A 20212-nucleotide genomic window follows, 5' to 3' on the forward strand; every position below is an offset into this window, starting at 1 on the left:
ACACACACACACACACACACACACACACACACACACACACACTGGGGTCAGTGCACATGCATCAGTTACACATAAACACACTGTTATTAACACACAGAATTCTCCTGGAACATTCTGGAAGACGGACCAGGCTGTCAATCACCTCATCATCAGTCTGAAGAAGTTTAAACCTTTAACTATCTTTCAAAACAAAATGAGGAGTTCTGAAGGATGAGACCTAAACATGAAATCTCAAAATTAAGTCAATGTTAAGATCCTGATTAACCAACCAACCCCCCCCCCTCCACACACACACATGCAGGGACCTGGTAGAGAGGAGCAGCAGGAGCAGTGTGAAGTGCACAAGCCTGGAGTGATAAGGGTGAGAGAGGCATGTTCAGAGTGGAGAAGATGGGAACTGGGCGTGGCCTGTTGATCAGGGGTGTGGCTTGAGCCAAAGCTTCATAAGTTGAAGGAGAGGGCTGAGGAGGAGGAGAGGAAGAGGAGAAGGAGAGTGATGATGAAATGTGGAGCTGAGATAGAGAGAGAGCGGAAACACTGACAGGTAGTCCGTACATCACTGTAGAGCTGAGAGAAGGAAACACAAGTGTGTGTGTGTGTGTGTGTGTGTGTGTGTGTGTGTGTGTATAAAAGTGTAAATCATTGTTCCTTATATAGAAAAAAAACTGTTAATAATGATCCTGAGCCAAAGACCACTCACATAAATAACTTGAGTGTTAGTGAGATTAATCAACACAGGGACACTGTGAGACAGAGAGAGAGAGAGAGAGAGAGAGACAGAGAGACAGAGAGAGAGAGACAGAGAGAGAGAGAGAGAGAGAGAAAGAGAGAGAGAGAGAGACAGAGAGAGAGACAGAGAGAGACAGAGAGAGAGACAGAGAGAGAGAGAGAGAGAGACAGAGAGAGACAGAGAGAGAGACAGAGAGAGAGAGAGACAGAGAGAGAGACAGAGAGAGAGAGAGAGAGAGACACAGAGAGAGAGAGAGACAGAGAGAGAGACAGAGAGAGAGAGACAGAGAGAGAGAGAGAGACAGAGAGAGAGACAGAGAGAGAGACAGAGAGAGACAGAGAGAGAGAGAGAGAGACAGAGAGAGAGACAGAGAGAGAGAGAGTGGAAACAGACTCTATTCCTGTTATTTTCTCGTGCCTTTTCTCTAAGCTTTGGCAGTACAGATGTAAACATTTGTCACGTCAATAAAACACCTTTATATCTTGAATCTTGAGGGGGGGGGGAGTGTGGGGAGGGGATGGAGAGAAGAGAGAGAAGAGAAAAACATGGGTAGGAGGAAGGGATGAGTGGGGAAGGGAAGGAGGGAGAGGAGAGAGGGCACGTGTAAAAGAGAGAGAGGGGGAGGGGGGGTATAGCTCTGTTTGAGCAGTGACTCAGGAGCTCCAGTACTCTCTCTCTCTCTCTCTCTCTTTCACGTGCCCTCTATTTTTCTCCTGCTCCTCTCTTCCCCCTCTCCCTTATTCCCCACTCATCCGTTCCCATGTTTTTCTTTTCTCTCCCGTTTCTCACAGATTTATACGTCTACACCATACACACATCAACTGATGAATATATTTGTTCATAATATATTATTGACACATTCACACATAAGGGCTTTAATATTGATGCGCTTGTGGTGTGTGTGTGTGTGTGTGTGTGTGTGATATAAATGAACCACACTGGGGTTAAAGTCCCCACCTTTGCGTTTGTGCTGGGCGCGGTGTGATTACTGCTCCCGTTCACGTTTGCGCTGCGCTCCTTTCGGCTATCATCCACCTCCGCGCTGGTTCCCGAGCCCTTCTTCTTCTTCAGCTTAGCCAGGATGGAGGATTCTCTCTCGGGGAAAGGCGGCATCTCCTCCAACACCGTGGCCTTTCAGAAGAACCGTACACACAGAGAACCGTGATGTGAAGCATGAAGCAGAGAGCGCTTAAGATCCTTAAAGTGTGCAGGAGTTTATTTACACTGCAGCATGAATATCTGGTTAAATACACAACTCTACATGAGATATGTGGGCGTGGGGCGGTCCCGAACCCGCCCTGAGTGTTAGGAGAACCCGTGTTCCTCTGGACGAGGGCGTACCAGGATGTCGGTGCTGGCGATGCAGCTGAGGCGCAGGTACTCGACGGCGCGCTGCTGCAGCTCCACGTCGGCGTTCCTCAGCTGACTGTCCGAGCGCAGGACCTCCTGTATGGTGCCCTTCACCTCGGGGAACAGGTTGATGAACTTGACGTAGGCCGACAGGAGCAGGGCCCGGGTGGGGACGGAGCACAGGTGGAACTTGGAGTGGAGGAGGTTAAACTGAATGAGAGGACTGAAGGAGGGACAGAAGGGAAGAGAGGAGAGGGATTAAATCTGTCTCTGTTCATCACAGCACTCAGCAGTGTGTTTAAACATGACTTCAGTCTAATACACACACACACACACACACACACACACACACACACACACGTATATAAAAGTTCAACAGTAAGAGTTTGATTAATCTGACAAAGATCACAACTCATCTAGACTTTTACAGGTCATAGTCGAACACCATGATCTCCAGGACATCCCATAATAACTTACACAGAGCCAAAGAGCAACTCTCACACATCACTGTATCATCAGCGCACACACACACACACACACACACACTTTAGATCAAGTGACAGTGTTTCCTTCCTGGTTTGTCTTCTTTTTCCTCTCTTTCTCCATCGTCGTCACTTCACCTCCTTCTTTACTCTTTCCTTTCTCCACCTTCTTGTTTCCTATTGTTTCTTCCCTCCTTTGTTTCATTCCTACATTTCCTTCCTTCTCTCCCTTCTGAACTCATTTCCTTCCTCCCTTCTCTAGTCTCCCTCTTTTGTTCTCCCCTTCCCTGTTTAAGTTAACCCTTCCTTTCCGCCCTCCATCTGTCCCTCCCTTGTTCACTAGACCCCACCAGAGCTTGTCCCTGTGCTGTATGTCCTGCTCTGTCCCTCACCCGGTTGTGTGTGTCTCCCGTTCTGATCAGGACAGACCTGATCAACATTACATCAGTAATATCACAGTCACCTGGAGCGCGGGTCTCCGGCAATAAGGTTTCCAAATTCGCCCAGAATGTATCCGCCCACTTTGACCAGGTTTTCGTGGCAGGCTGGAGCCTGTAGCGCCTGTGGAGGACAGACAGATAACACAGCGACACATTATCACCATGGCAACATGTAAAGGACAGCCAGGTGTGGAGGAGTAGATGTGATCAGTGACGATACCTCGAACACGGTTTTCGCGGCGTAGCCCTGCACGTCGTCTCTGTTGATGACGATCTGTATGACGCGGTACCACACCTCCTCGCTCACATAGTCACCGGCGATGCGGATCAGGTTCAGGATGGTGTCCACGTACCATGTGTAGTCCACTGCGTACTTCTCCGCCAGGATGGCCACCTTTAGCACCTGGGGCAGGACGACGGAATTAAAGTCACTAAAACACACGTCCTGTGGATTAAACTGCACCGGTACACCGGGGGGCGCCACTGCGGACGCTCGCTCTGTGTGAAGACGTGTTACAGAGCACTCTACTAACTGAGGTGGAGGGGGGGGTGAGGAAGAGCAGGAGGAAGGTGAATAAAGAAAATGAAGGTGGAGGAGGATGAGAAAGAGGAGATGGAGAAGATAAAGGTGGAGGAGGATGAGAAAGAGGAGATGGAGAAGATAAAGGTGGAGGAGGTGGAGGAGAAGGAGGAGGTTAATGAGGAGGAGATGGAAGATGAGGACATGAAGGATGATGATGAGGAGGAGATGGAGATGAAGATTACCAACACACACTTACAATCTCTTCTCTGATGGAGTAGTCAGCCGTCTCCAGGTAGCTGAGCATCTCTGCTACTATCTGCTTGGCGTTGCTGCGGTCACACATGGCGTAGAGAAGATCTACTGCACGCTGCCTCACACTCACATCACGCTCAGTCTGTACACACACACAGAGTTACACTTTAGTGTATTCACTTCATCAAGTATTGATTTAGACACAGTAGGAGTGGAGAAGATTAGATGAATGAGATATAAGGATGAGATCTGTCGTGTCACATCGACCTGGACGAGCACTCGAGCCTTCACACACCCAAGATAACCAAGGTGCGACCTTGTGTGTGTGTGTGTGTGTATGTGTTGATAGTTTGACTTAAGGGCCCGTGGCAGTGTGAGAGTTGACCAGACACTCCATCAGTGAGGGTGTGGGCTTAACACCGCGGTTACTCTGAGGTGTGAGAAACACTGGTGTTTACCTTTAGTGCGTTGATTACAGTGTCGATGTGGGTTTTAACGGCCTCGTGGGAAAACTCTGAACTGGCCAGCGTGCACATGCTCTCCAGGGCCAGATAGCGCAGGTTCGTCTCTCTGTGCTGAAGGAACTGACCCAACTGATTACAGGCTCGCACCAGCAGGGTCGGCTCACTGAGAGACAGACAGAGAGAGACAGAGAGAGAGAGAGACAGAGAGAGAGAGAGACAGAGAGAGAGACAGAGAGAGAGACAGAGAGAGAGACAGAGAGAGAGAGAGAGAGAGAGAGAGAGAGAGAGGTTTGAGCTGACAGCAGTGTAAAGAAACCACTCTTTAGACCCGTGGTGAGAGGAAAGGCCTCTTGACATGTCAGACCTGCTGTAGACGAGAACAAGCTACAACCAGCACGAGCTCACACACAGGTCCTGGGAAAATAAACACTATGAGCTAATGACACACACACACACACACACACACACACTTACTAACTGTAAACACAGCAGGAGGTGGAACTCTGGTGGGCGTATCAGAGACAGCAATCTGACACTGCAGGTGGCTTTATAACTATAATGCTTTATACCATGAGACATAAACTATCATCTCAGCAGACCTGTGATCTTACTGATACATATATTAAACATAATATTTCATAAACATAGAGGTTGTGTAATATAGTTTACCTTGCAGAATCGTATCTTTACCAGCAGAATGATAAAATCATAGGAGAGAGAGAGAGAGAGAGAGAGAGAGATAGAGAGAGAGGAAGCCCAAGACAGTGACGAAGAGAAGATAAAAGAAATAGTCAAAACAATGTATGAGAAGAAAGACTATCAGACTCTGAACAATGATACAACAGTAAGTTCTGACAGTAATCTGATTAAACGAGAGCCGTTAGACAGTAACAGCACTGTCCCGTGTAACCATATGTATGAGTGGGCGTGTCCCAGGTGTTGTCCAGTGGTTAATGACACTAACTGTGTGTCTCAGCGTGGGTGAGAGTAGGTCTGTACGGTCCGCAGTACTGAGGAGAGAGCAGCTGTCTGACTAAACCCACATTCACACCCAGTCACAGAAGCACTTTCAGTAAGAACACACATCTGATAACGTTATGGCGTCTTAAACAACACGCCGTCTCTGCACTAATTCTGAAACTTTGTTTTATTTCCACCTAATGTGAGCTACAAAGCTAACTAGCGTCTAACACAAGGCTGAATCCCAAATCCCTCTCTAACCCCTGATCAAGGGCACTACTTGGTTTGTGGAAGATGGGATTGTACACCCTACATAGTGCACTAGCTTTCCATTTAACACTATTTGGGATTGGACCCCAGAACCCTGAAGTTACTGGAGCTGATACTCTAAAGTGTAATAAGTGTAAATATAAAGTAGATCATAGATCATAAATAAAGAAAGAAATCATATTCTGTTAATAATAAAAGGTGTTTGTGGAACTGGTGTATCACTCGAGGTCGTGGACACGAGGACTGGAGAGATCACAGACCTGTCGTGATGGATGATAAGACTGATGGCCTCAAACAGCACGGCGTTCTTGGCGTTAGAGTGCTGCACTTTCTTGGATTTGGGAGGCTCCTGTGCTTTGTTCAGGATCGTCTCCAGGCACTCGGTCAGACGTCCACGAATCGCTGCATCCTCTGAAAACACACATTTAACATTCACTATGAGTTTAAAGGGGAAAGAGAACGGCACAGCTGACACATGACACGCTACAGTTAGGGAAAATCAAGTACAGATCACACACACACACACACACACACACACACACACACACACAATCCTGTTACCTAGGTGATTTTAATCAGTGGTGCTTGCGAAGTGAAGATCCCATAGACTTAACATTGAGAACACCCTTGATGGATTCTGGTGCGAAGCAGTAATTTTGTAGAAATATAAAATTTACCACATTTAGGAACCAATCATGCAGAAATCAACAGGGTGATTCCTGAATAAGACACCAAACAGGAAGTGCTCACAGTTGCATTGTCTATGCTATGTTATCTTCCATAGGAACTTTGAGTTTGACCACGGCAAGCACCACTCAATTTTTTCAGAGAATGTACCTCTCTAGTTGTTTCTGAAATTTCTTTATGACATCACCACTTTGTTATGTAGAGTATTTAACAGCTGAACATGTTCACCTTACAGTCTTATACAGGCTACAGGTTCTACTCCTCTCTACCCTCAACGTTTGTCTTCACTGATGAGGACAGAAATAAGAATAAAGCGTACTGTACATGGCTCTGCAGGGCTGAAATTCGCGTTTATTATAAAACAAAATTTAATTTATTTTAATTAAATTTATTTTAACAATGAACACCACACCAAAGCAGCCTTACAAAAATCCAAATAGAGATTTATAATAACATCCATAACCATCGAGCCAAAGGACAAACTCAATCATTCATTCATTTGTTCTTTAGTAACAGCTGTGTCCTGGTCAGGGTCGCACAGGGCTAAATAAAATATATGTCTTTATAGGTGGGTCAGCTCAAGAGTGAGTACGCGGCAAAAATAACAGCAGGCTTGGACAAACTTAATTTAGAAGCTGGTGGGAAAGGGAAAAAACAAAAACAAAGAGGGGCACAAAACCCACTGTACCGATCACATCACCACCTTTAAATTATAAATCAGATCAGCAACTAAAGACATCCTGGATCATTTTTACTTACTGTTTATTAATTATAGACCTTTGGAACACAAAACAAGACACTTGACACCCTGTCTTACAGGAACACAACATTCAAGATGTGCAATCTTTAAATCAAATCTAATAAATACTTACCTGTTGTGCAACACAAGATACACATAAGTTTTTGTTTACACAACAATTTTTTTTATTCACTATTGTAAGGGAAAAAAAAGGTAGGAAAAAAACGCGCTAATGATGAGAAACAAATTCAATAAATGTGCGGGGCTGGACGGCGAGTGGGCGGGGCTTCTCTCTAAGTGGATGTGACCTGGCAATGCCTTGCAAGTACAAGGTGGAAAGACTATTTGCGGGTCTAAGTAAGCAAACAAATTTTTTTTTTTAAAGTTAATTAAAAAAAAAAAAGTTTTATGTTCAGGAATTGTCCTAAATATAAATGTCTTGCAATAAGAGGGATGAACTTAGATTTAGACTTAATAAGGGCTCTCAATTTTAACGCATCAACACGTGATTAATCCAGACATTTTCTTGTGTTACTATCTTTTACTTAATAGATGCTTAATGTGGGAGCCTCCAGTGACGGAGTGGAATTGGATACCACTAAATTAGGGGAGAAAATCGAAAAAAAAAAAAAAAAAAAAGTAAGATGTGGGAGTGCTGGCTCAGGCGACTAAGGCTCTGGGTTCGAGTCCTGCCCATCAGTGGGATGCCATGTCCCCATACTACCCATATTTGTTAATATTTAAGATTTTATGAAACTGTATAATCAGTCGTTTATGCTTTTTAAATCCGAGTATTGTTAAATTGTGATAAAGTAGATGAAAAACTTTAACTGACTGACAGCACTAGTTTAGTTCTTGTGTGTGCTGAGCCGTGGGGATCAGTGGTGTAGTATCAAGTCTACACCAAACCAAAGCGTGTCTCGGCTGATCTGATGTTATCTCTTGTACAGACGCTCCCTTTCTGTCACGCTGCTCAAGCTGAACCACAGACTCCATAAAACTAGACAGACCAGTCACATGAAACAGCCGTCATGCTGCTACGCTAAAGAGGCTCTTTAAGCTCTCCTGTGGTAATCATGCTGTGTGACGGGACGCTAACAGACTTGTGTGGAATCTTGAGCTGAAGTAAACACGTCCCAGCCTGGCTGAGAGGGGGTTTAGGTCTTTATCTCTGTAGAGCAGACAGATGCACTGGGTTTAATGTAGACGCGTGCTATGTTTACCCATGACCTGTCTTAAAATATATACAGAGAGATATGATGTGTGTTTGAATAGGTAAGCCTTGTGGATTAATGAAAAGCTGCGTTTCCTGAAGCTCCTCTGTGATTGTTACTGGTCGCTGTTGTGAGACTCTTCTGCTCTATTCCTGGCCTGCGAGTCCTCCACAGCTGTTCCTGTGTGTATGTGTGTGTGTGTGTGTGTGTGTGTGTGTGTGTGTGTGTGTCTCTCTCTCTGGCACCACGCTGCTTATCTCTGAAACATGCCTGTCAAATCATCACCATGTTCAGTGTTAAACCTGAGATACAATACTGTGCAGTGGACACACATTCAGTATGATGATGATGATGATGATGATGATGAGACAGCACCACACTTCCAAGATCTTAAACTACTAAACAACTAAAATCCTAAAACCTGGTGAACTGTTTATTACATAAAATATAAAAAGCCCTGTGACCCAAGCAGAATGAATCAGGGGAACGTCTTGCTCTGGCGAGTCTCTCACACACCGAGGTCGTGTTCCTCCTCTAACTTTAGTGGACAGAACCGACAGCAGGAGTGGTGGACAATCAAGAGTGGAGGACAATCAGAAGCCAGTCCAAGTGATGCAATGAGCCAGCCTTTTAAATGTATTAGCAACAGGGAACATACCGTTATCCTCATTAGTGAATAATTACACCTCGGTTCAAATGAACACAGCGATATCGGAATGTACTGGTGGTGTAAAAGAGATAAAAGAACACTTATGTAATTAGAGGATGTGGAGAAAAGAATAGACGAAAAAAAGAAGGATGATTGAGATTGATGATGTGGAACATCTGAAAGACGAGTTAGTTCCTCTTCACGCTTCAGTTACAGTTTCAATAAACACTTGTTCTATTATGACCATCACTATTTCTTTAACTCTCTCTCTCCCCTTTAAAATCTGACCTGCCTTGAACCAGCAAAAAAACAAACAAACAAAAAAAACAAACAGGTTACAGGTAGTCTCCGACTTAGACATTTGAATTATAAATTTCTGATTATGAACATCCCGCGGTTTTACAAACATTCGTAGATTTAAACAAATCGCAGCAAATCACGGCTGTAGCTCACGTGTATTGTACAAAAAAGACACTACAGTGGACCAGATGCCAATATTTACAATTATATACAATATTTTAAGTGTGTAAAGTGAATGCATAAAATGTTATTATATTTAATGATTTTAAAAAATCATTTCTCGTCGGCCTTCCTGAGGGTGAATAATCCTAATTTCAGAAAATCCTCAACAAAGTTTACAGGTCAAAGAGTTCACAGTCCAATACAGTGGAAAACAGCTCTGAGACAAAATGGGCATCTGTTCAAGCGGGCAGTAAAAACCATGGAGCATTTTCCCCTCCCTTCCAGGTTCAGTTATGAGGTCAGCCAACTTGTTAGGCAAGTTTAAAAAGGCTTACATGCGGTTACCACATGATGGCAGTGTTGGGAAAGGGGACAGAGATTTGGTCAAGTGGATTGGTATGCCTTACATTGTATATTTGTGGGAAAGGGGTGCAAGACTCACTTTGTCAGACTTAAGAACAAATCCGACTTATGAACTTCCCTTACTTTTGGAAACATCAAGAGAGGTAATTTAAGTCACTCTTTTAGTAAATCATGTCCAAAATTTTCTATACAATCAATAACAGGACACCTGTAAAACACACACAAATGCACATGCGCCTACCTGGGGGTGGGTAACACTGGAGGAGGCGGAGCAGTTTTACGGACAACCAGGGAGCTGCTACAAAATAATAGGTGTAGTCCTGCAGGTCTGTGGACGCCGACGAGACGATCTGAAAATAAAATGACCACGCAGAAAAATACGACCTGATTAACTTTTAGAAGGTCAGAGTTCAGTCTGACACGTAAAACATGATTCTGATTAGCGCTTGTGAAATTCATGCACAAACATCAGAACACCCCGAGATACGATTCCTTAGACTAATGAGTTAAATTAACAGCTACCATTCTCACACACGCACACACGTGTTTATAATGAACTTCAGATCATTAATGATATTTCTCTGTACTCAGACTGGCGCTGTAGACATTATCTAATCATCTTCTGATTAAAATAATAATTTAAAGTGCCTACTTGACTCTGTACATACTTTATAGTGTGGTAGTGTTTAGTGAACTTGAGGCTCGGTGAGCTTACCCTGCTGAGTCTGGCCACGGCCAGAGACACGGCGGTCTTGAAGTCGTCTGGGTTCTTCTGAGCCAGAGTGATGATGAGACTGGTCGCTGCCGTCACCACTCCCTGGGAAAAGGGCACTAAAGTCATTACTACAGTCTAATCTCATCCTGTTATTCCTTAGCAGAAGAACGCCTGTTAGACAAAATCAAGTAAAACTGTCAAAATAGAGAAATGAACAGGAAGTGTGTGGTTCTCTATTACTGAGCTCTGACACTGACAGGGGTTGAGGGATGATGACTGTGACTGGAACACAGGACAGGACCAGTGTGGCAGACCAGATCATTACGGGACTGTGATTAGGCAGGCTGGGATGAAACCAGTGTTTTATATACGAGTGTCAAAAGACTGATCATCATCAACTCATCATATATTAATACAGTATATAAACCTGTCCTGTTGTTTGTTTCATAAAAACAGAGGGCTTATAACAGAGGGTGTGTGTGTGTGTGTGTGTGTGTGTGTGTGTGTACACTAGGCAGTGTACCGTACCAGATGCTGATCGTTGAGGAGATGCACCACACGCGACGTCCACTCGCCCATAGGGACCAGGTCAGGGGACGTCCGGTTGAGCCGTAACAAACACAGCGCCGCGCTCTGCTTCACACTGTCCATCGTGTCTCTGTCCAATAAACACAATAAAAAATCAATTTAAAAAACTCAACACAGGTGATCATTCTGTCTGTATTTACAATAAGAATCTTTTAAGACACGATTCTGAAATGTAGCGCTAAGAGAAATTCTTCCATTATTCTTGAACTTTAAAAGAACTTTGAATTCCTCTCATTTACACTCTAATTAAAGCCTCTCTCTCTCTCTGAGTGTAAACAGCGCTATGGAAACCCCCATGCTTTATCAACCTGTGGGTGTTACGGTCTGTTCTTTTCCCTGTGGGGCGTCACTGGGCTTCACAATCCTGTCAGGTATAAACTGAACATTAAGGTAGACTATTAAACTTTCTCTCTCTGTGTGTCTCTCTGTGCGTCTCACCCTGCCACCAGTATGCGGGGCACATCGGAGGCGAAGGCCTCTGCCATCTCTCTGCTGCCCACGTTGGCGATGCAGTGCAGTGCCAGGTTCATGAAGGTGGGGTTCCTGCTGCTCAGATCGTTCTTTATGGCGTTGTTAATGAGGCGGATCAGATCGCTGTTACTGTTTACCAGCACAGAGATAAACAGGTAGCCCTGAAACATCACACACACACAAACACAAGAGGGAGAAAAAAACAACAACAAGACTTTAATCTCATTTGAAGAAGTTTTGAGCTCAATCGGCAGAAAGAAACCTGGATCAGGTCAGAGTGTGTTTTTCCTGCACTGAGGGGTACCTGGGCAGTTTTTCAGACACATTCATTATAGAAAGCGAAATGCGTATGGCGCACACACACACACACACACACACACACACACACACAAGTTCTCTGAATCTACTTAATTCAAGGGGGAGAGGTCTGTGCTACAGAAAGACGAGGAGGAAAGGAATTAATTTTTTTTATTGTCTTGAAGTGACAACACATTTCATTAATCCTGACAAACTCGTAAACCAAGACTTGTTCGTTTTTAAGTCAAAATTTATAATAAAAAAACTTTGCTCATCTTGCGGAACACTCGCAAACCTCGTTACTTGCAATCCGAGGTTTCACTGTAATACAGAAAATGTGTATGGCCAAAGAAGCTACTTTTGAATTTTATGCAACATGAAGGCAATCAAACTCGCTTCCCTAAAAAGTTTAAGTTGCTAACTTCAGCCGTTTTAGAGAGATGATTTAATATGAGCCCCACAATTTGACTGTTTTTCAGTGTCACTGTCTCACTTCAAACAATAATCATTTAAAATGGCACTTACTCATATTTTTTATGAGTATTAATACTAAACCCGGTGTAAGCTTCTAGAAGCATATGACCTGTAAAAATTGTTGCTTAAATGAAAGCATTCTGTGAATAATGAAAGACCCCCCCCCAAAAAAAAATCTGTAGTGTCCGTAACCATGTCAAATTCATGTTGCAATATCACAACAATTTAGCATTCAATAATAATACACTTTTTAAAATTAGTTTTTTTCAGGTGAAATCTAAAATGTCCAAGTTTCATCTGAATGATAATTAAGATCATTGAAAGATTTTATGTAAAAAAAGTTAGGCACTAAAATATAAAAGGGCATGAAAATGAATTACGCGTATTTAATATATGTATGTTTTTCTTTTTATCTGATAAAAATATAAATGTGTATGTGTGTTTACAAAAAACAAAGAATGGATCAGGAGATACGAAGTGTTAAGTAATATAAAAACGGTGTTATATGATCATATCTTTTCTAGGTGTTAATAATCTTGTGAGTGCTTATAAATGTTCTAGTGAAGAGACATGTTAATATATTTGGAGATCATGTTGTGTAATGTGATCCTCCCAGCATGCATTTTCTCTGGGTTCCCTGTTCTCTGTAAAACGACTGACTACAAAACTGTGTGAGAGATCCTAACTCTGTGTTCCTGCTCAGAGGAACTCCTGTGTGTGTGTGAGATATTATCGAGATGTTATAGTTATTAGTCGAGTTCCCTGGTCACTTTAGAGCAGTCGGTGTGTAGACGGTCCTCCCGTAGAACTTACGATCTGTTTCTCTGTGTATTTGTTGGAGCTGAGGAGGTTCACCGCCTCCATGTGTCCAAAGTCGATGTCGTGTCCCAGGAGGAAAATAAACAGCAGCTTACACACGTATTTCTTCTTACTGTAGCCATCCAGAGCTTTATCTCCTAAACACACACACACACACCAGACATCCTAATCTCATGATGATGTTCAGTTCACTTGTTATCCAGGTGTTACACACAGACACACACACATATATACACACACACAAAGCTGATCATACCTTTAAACTTGGAGCGAATGTTGGCCAACTCTTTGTTTATTCTCTTGATCTCCGCCTCCTTACTTTTACCTGTAAATACAAACGAACACAAAGACATCCCATAATATTACTACAGTATACACACCAACACTTCATCACATGGTTACATTATAGTTATACTATATTCTTACATTCCTTAAGGTTATTCAAAATACCCTTTAGCTTCAGCACACAAGACATCCAAAAGTATGTGCACCCCACCCCAACCATATGTTCTCCTTGGCTGAGCTGATTGTACACAACGTGTGTGTTTACACTGTGGCCTGGAGGTGTTTCTAATTTAATCATCCCTCCTCATTCAATTGAATTCAACTTTATCGTATAGTGCTTTTATAGCATTTTTCCTCTACACGCACACACACACACACACACACACACACACACACACACACACACACACACACACACACAGTGCTGATCATTACAGCCTCATTTCTCCGGGCCAGAGAGAACACTTCTCCACAATACTCCTGTTGAAGCTTCCATGGTGATGTTTGACCCTCTAACATGGTGGACGTTCATACTTGGGTGCCTCCAACTCCTTTATCAGTTCCTTTATCGTTCTTAAAGTTCATCACTCAAAGCTCAGATTCATTTGTTCTTTCTGAACCTATGCCGTGTGTATGTGAGAAGCCCAGATTTTTATACAAGGGCTGTACTAAAAGTAGCAAGCATGGCTTTTTATTAATGACATGGCTGGTTCACCTTTCTCAGACACGTGACCACCTTGAGGTCGGTCTAAAAAAAAGGAAAAAAAAAAAAACGCTTTTGTGGTGATTACATGTATTTTAGACCAAAAAAAAAAAAAGAGATTTTTCACAGTAAAACAGTTTTGCGTAAAAGCGACTGTTTTGTTCTGCTGATTTATTTTTAGCATTACTGATTATTTTACTCTAAAGAGAAACAAGTGTGTGATAATGGATGAGGAAGATCATTAGGATATTAATTTGCGCGATTGATCATATCATAACATGATTAGCTGAGATGACATTAACTTTAGTGTTCGCTCATCCAGTGTGTCTGTTGTCTGTTCCACATGACGCGATTCTGTGTTTTAAGCTTCATAACACAACTCCAGACACGACAAGATTTCCAATAACTACCTGTTCCCAATTAGAGTTAAATGGAAAGCTAGTGCACTACATAGGGTGCAAAATCCCTTGTTACACACAAGGGTGCCCTTGATCAGGGGTTAAAGGGGGAGGGGATTTGGGACTTAGCCTTGTGTTATACACGAGTTATCTTTGCAGCTAGGCTTAGGTGTAAATAAAACAACACAGTCAATTCAGCACGAGTTAGAAGTGATTACTACAGAGACGGCGTGTTGTTTAAGACAACATAACGTTATCAGGTGTGTGTTCCTGCTGAAAGTGCTTCTGTGACTGGGTTTTTGTGAGTGTAGATTTTGGGCGGGACCTAGGAAGACATACACCGTGATGTCATATGCAACAGGTCAGTTGTAACTCTTCTTCCTGTTTCTCTGTCCCTGAGGAATCAAGAGTTGTTTCAATGCTTCGAGGATATTGTAAATACATGAATGCATTACTTTCCGTACAGCCTTCGTATTTGCTCACAGATGCTCATAGTAGCTTCAACTGTTTGGAAACTGCCAAAATAAAAGACATTACTTATCTAGAAACTTTCGGCCTGTTGAAAGAGTCAGTGATTCAGTGTATATAAACCACTGTTAAAGTGAAATAAAGCTGTTTCTAACCTGACTGAAATGTGTGGACTCTTGAGCTCTACACAAACACTTAAACAAGATTTAATAATGTGTCCCAACTATTGTTTGTTCAGTCTTTGGCAATCCTCACTTCCTGTTTCACATTATTTTGCTTTAGTCTACGTTATTTTAGTTCCCTGATTCAGTGGAGTTTACTGTAAGGCAGAGTGTTGTGTATCCTTAATCTGGAATAGTTACTGCACCCAGGGAAACAGGAAGGAGTTTTACACTGACGCTGTCGTAACGTCTTTCTTACACACACGCCTAATGTGCTGAACGTCGGTCAGTGTTAAACACTTCAACCTGGTGGCTACGTTACAGTTTTGTGGATTAAAATTTTAATCGCAGATAATGAACAGACTCGCTCTATACGAACATGATATTTACAACAGATAGGGTAAAAACTGATTAGTTAGGGCCCAAGCATTATGACATTGGCACCATGGCGTCAACGCCTCACTAAGTGTTGATGTCTCATAGTGCAAATGTCAGTGTACGAGGGCCCTACACAGTGATTAAATACCATTCTCAGATATGATTGGCTTCCATGTCCGATTTGTTTCACACTTGGGAACTATGCCCGAGTACGTACTGTTCTCGAGACTATCGGGCACGGTTCCCAAGTGTGGAACGATTGTATTCTCACTGAATAAAATCTACCAGACTGTGTGGTCAAGTGTTCACAGAAATGATCCCGGGCCCACCATATCCCACTTGACTAAGGGCCTGTCCACACGGAGACGCGTTTCGCTGTATACGTATACATTTTTTATCGTATTGGCGTTTCGTCCACACGGATCCGGCGTTTTAGGAGACTGAAACCGCTATTTTTTTAAACCGGGTCCCAAAGTGGATAAATCTGAAAACGACACCCTTGCGTCTTCGTGTGTACGGCCAATCCGTATATATTTTGTGAAACGATGAGGTCATCACATCACGTGTCGGCTGCGTCACACGTAACAGCAACAACAATAATGGCGGACTACATGATAGTGTTCGTGTTGCTACAAAGCCTACTAGCTTTATTACAGCAAAATCTATTGCTTCCATGCAACTGTTATGAGCAACAAGCGATAATGGACAACACCATCTTGGTTCGTATACAGCGCGCAAGGTTATGCGCATGCTCAAAGTCTTCTTCTCCGTGTATAGTGTATCTCTATGGCAAAATTACAGCGCCCCATACTGGTCTGGCATATATACTACATCGTTTTCAGTGGTTTCGTGTGTACGCAGATATTTCTTGAGACGACGCCGTGTTCACAAAAAAAAATTATCGTATAGGGAACGGCTTTGTGTGGACGGAGTCTAACTGTCCCTGATTTTCTCAGTTGAGGGTGATGCAGCAGCGCTTTATTACCTCTGCTCTTGATCTATACACTCAGCTTAAACACTAACGACTTAAAATCAACAGTTCAACTTAATCAAACAATAAACCCCAAAAAGGGTTTGACACCATGACATGCAACGAATGTCTTTTAACAACTGCATGTAAAAAGAGGAAACACGTCAAACTTAATGAAACTGATGAATCTGAGGAAACATGAGATGAAGATAAAATCAGCCCTATGTCGTCATAGTGTGTAAGGATCCTTGTGTTATTCTTAGGAATATTTTGACCCAAAAGATTGTGATGTACTCCTCCTAGGTAAGTCATACGATCGCCACTAAACCGGGCCTGTGTAACCTCAATGAATTGAGGATGCAAATTTGTGGAGGGATTTTTAATATCTCAAATGGGTCAGCCATGACGACGCCTTAAACCACGAAAAGTGGTTCTTTCTGTTAGAGCTGGGCAATAAAACGATAACGATATGTATCGCGATAGACACGTGATCGATATCAATAAAAAATGTGTTCGATAAAACGTTCGATAATTTTTATTCTTTGTTGTAAGTAAACAGAGGTCGCAAAGCTAGTTTGGTTGCTGTCATGCACACTCGCTCCGCGACCGGCACTAGGACCCTGAAGTAGTACCATGGTCGCGATTCAGGAACTATAAGAAGAGACAAGATGGCGCTTCACATCGCTCAGTCATTGAGTCTGCCCGTGCCGTTTCTGACGCTTTGCCGGATCTTATGTGATTTTGGGTCCAATTCCTGATTGAGCGTGTGTTGCTAGAATGCGGTGTTAGCTTCCCCGCTTTATTTTGTCGTTTCTCGCGGCAGCGCAACAGCCCGTTAATTCATGCCCATGCAGTGATGAGAAAGACAAACGAGTCGATGCATGTCCATTCTTTTATTTTCTGCGTTGTCAGGCGATATTACAAACTTCCGGGTGGATTCCGTATTTAAATCAAACCAAAAACTACTAAAAGAAAACAGGTTCAGGCTTTATATTCCAGCTCATCTCACATTTCCGCGTTCACGCACATTGGACTGCATTACCCACAAAGCACTGCCCGCACTGGACTACACTCCTGCAAACAGCTGCCGTAAAATCAACCTCTCTCCCGCAACAGCGGGTATAATTGTGTAAACTCTTGCTCTCGACGTGAGAGAGTTCCTACAATGACTCGCGTGGTTATCCTGCCTGTTCCCGCGTTTGGATTTACCGTTTACGCTACAAGGGCTAACTGCTAGTCTTCTGCTCCGCTTCTGGTTGCCTGTGACAGTTGCATCAACAAAGGCACTTGCTCTCTGGCAACCTAGCAACGTAGGGAGTGATACACTAACGTCAATCATGTAACAGTATCACGTTTGGTTGCGCCATGTCGTTGTCTCGTGCTGGTCTGCTGGATTCCTCTTCAAAAGCAGAAAATGCACTTTGCACTATTTTATTACACTTTATTAAGCATTTCTTACATTTTCTTTTATTTTGCACCTTAAATGTTAAGAGATAATTGTTAAGTATTCATTGTGACTTTAGACTTATGTTTACATTTAAATTATTTGGGTTTTCCATGGTTATTGACATTTCTGTCTTAATAACTGAGGGGATTATGATCAGAGGAAGGTTGGGTTTAAAATAAGAATGTTTAAATTTAATATATTTTTCTCCTGGTCCTTATTTTAAATGGGTCATAAAAATATCAATAATTATCGATATCGACCGATATAAAACACTGATATCGTGATACAGTTTTCAGCCATACTGCCCAGCCCTACTTTCTGTGTGACATCTCATTGAGTGACATCACCGGGTAATGCTTTTTTTTTACAGCATCTGGGGCTTTTTGAGTCTAGACATAAAATTCACCCTTTTCTAAATGATGTCATAATGGTATTAGTATGTCCCCTATAAATGCCACTATTTAGGCACCGGTACTGTTTTAAAAGTACCAATTTGGCACCGATATCATAATAAACCCAAAGGGTACCTAACCCTAGTGTTAAACACAGAAACACATTTGTGATTTAAAATCAGGATAAAATCAGGATGATCAGCTCACTGTGCCTGAGACAAAACCTGCTCAGAAAAAACGGACTTCCGGTTTGGTGAGCTTGGACACGCCCCCTCTCCTCCCCATCCCCCCTGACTGTCATCTTACAGACACTACTCTACAGGCTGGTGTAGATCCAGGGGGTGGGGCTTAACCAATCCATCAATCACTCACCGTTAGAGACCTGACACACCTTCACAAACACACACCTGACTCATACAACATTTAGATTTAATTAATTAACTATTAATTATAATGTGTTTTATTTTAACAATTAAGTGTTGAGGATTAATGCTAAACAAAAACAATGAGTCGAATTTTTTCCCCTCACTCACACACACACACACACACACAGCAGAACAAGTAAATGAAGACAGTGTGTGTGTGAGAGAGAGAGAGAGACAGCCACACCTATCAGACCCGCTACACACACACAAGCCTGAGTTTCACCAGCAATAACACTAATGCTGTTGTTTAGTGTGTTTACAAGTGACACCAACAAACAAACAAACAAATCTGAACTCCAACAGCGTGACATCATCCGTTAGATCTGAAACGGTTTAACGGTTAAACTTAAAGTCAGGGAAATGTTTTAAAGAGACCATGTCCTCACTCCGGTGTGTGTCCTGAGTGGATATGTGTGTGAAAGTGTGTGTGTAAAAGATGTTTATAATGTTTATTCCTGTATAAAGTTAGGTGTTGGAGCGCTCGCGCTAGTCTGCGTTAGCATGTTAGCACTTACAGTTCCGGATGTCGGAGATGAAGACCGCCAGGCCGCGCATCCCGTCTCCTTTAGAAACCGCCGGCATTTTAGTTTATTTTAGTAAATCCGTGTCTCAGCGCCTGTTTATTTTTCTGGTACACACAGGACAGACTGGCTAGGCTAGGCTATGTTAGCTGGGGCGGGTGAGCTGCTGCTGCTTCTCCTTCTGCTACATTTCCGGTGTCACACAGAGAGCTGGTGGACAGTGCAGGCGGTGGCCCATAGGGGTCGCTGTTACACCACATATACAGAAAAAAACATACAGTGGGGGAAAATAAGAGCTCATGGAATTTACTGGAGGAAACTTCTGGAATGTCATCAAGAGGAAGATGGAGGGACACAGACCATCAACATTTTGTAAAAAGAGTGGTATAAAGTTACTCAAGAGCAATGTGATAACTGGTGTAGAGACAAAACACATGAAAGCTGTCGAGGGCTATTATTCCACCAAATACTGAGGTATTAATGTTATTTAGCCAAAGCATCTGGCTTCTACACAATTTGTTTACAATTTATTTGCATTTAGTTTTATTTGAGTTATTTATTTTCTGCAAATACTGCATGATCTTGGGTTATTCTGATGTGTTGTGATGTTATTTTCTTAAATATACACTCTAAATAAGAATACTGTAGTCAAACCTCACATTTAGGAGGAATAATGTCAGCAGTGTTTGTCCACTCGCTTTTAAACTGAAAAACCTCTGAAAGTTGTGTTGTTTAACAAGCGAGGACACACGCCTCTACACTGTAAGTTTGGAGAAGCAGCAGCGCCACCAGGGTGCTTCACCCACACGAGCTGATGGGGAGGTGAGACAGGGACATATGCAGGGTCAAGTGAATGAAGTTAGTGGGTTATGGACGGTTTAATGTCTATATTGGGCTGAGAGAACCACCTCACAGGTCGAGCTAGATAACCTCATCGTAGATGTGCTTGTCCATGACCGAGAAAACAAAACCCAGCCGACCCTGTGAGAGAGACACGGTCATAGCACTAGATGGCAGAAAGGGAAGAAGAATGAGTCAAATCAGATTTCATTTATCACATACACAGTCATACACAGAATGATATGAAGTGAAATGTTTACACGAGCGTTAACCTA

At 42.8% G+C, this 20212-nt stretch overlaps 1 protein-coding gene across 2 annotated transcripts in view; it reads right to left on the minus strand.

Annotated features, from left to right (window-relative positions):
• Positions 1 to 19304, minus strand: part of LOC128543040 (AP-2 complex subunit alpha-2) — a 29837-nt gene extending 10533 nt beyond the window's left edge. Inside the window, exons 1-15 of one of the 2 annotated variants that reach the window (XM_053513331.1) lie at positions 19092 to 19304; positions 13206 to 13274; positions 12944 to 13086; positions 11327 to 11520; positions 10829 to 10958; positions 10301 to 10402; positions 9827 to 9935; positions 5732 to 5882; positions 4236 to 4404; positions 3782 to 3919; positions 3223 to 3405; positions 3026 to 3123; positions 2072 to 2303; positions 1688 to 1861; positions 306 to 461 (exon numbers count right to left, since the gene is read on the minus strand). In XM_053513331.1, coding sequence (XP_053369306.1) covers positions 306 to 461; positions 1688 to 1861; positions 2072 to 2303; positions 3026 to 3123; positions 3223 to 3405; positions 3782 to 3919; positions 4236 to 4404; positions 5732 to 5882; positions 9827 to 9935; positions 10301 to 10402; positions 10829 to 10958; positions 11327 to 11520; positions 12944 to 13086; positions 13206 to 13274; positions 19092 to 19158 — 2115 coding nt within the window. In that variant the 5' untranslated portion in view covers positions 19159 to 19304. The remainder of the gene's footprint in view (positions 1 to 305; positions 462 to 1687; positions 1862 to 2071; positions 2304 to 3025; positions 3124 to 3222; positions 3406 to 3781; positions 3920 to 4235; positions 4405 to 5731; positions 5883 to 9826; positions 9936 to 10300; positions 10403 to 10828; positions 10959 to 11326; positions 11521 to 12943; positions 13087 to 13205; positions 13275 to 19091) is intronic. The other variant, XM_053513330.1, reaches the window with a different exon arrangement.
• Between the last annotated feature and the right edge of the window lie 908 nt (positions 19305 to 20212).

This window comes from Clarias gariepinus, chromosome 15, assembly GCF_024256425.1.
Source record: "Clarias gariepinus isolate MV-2021 ecotype Netherlands chromosome 15, CGAR_prim_01v2, whole genome shotgun sequence".
Lineage (NCBI taxonomy): Eukaryota > Metazoa > Chordata > Actinopteri > Siluriformes > Clariidae > Clarias > Clarias gariepinus.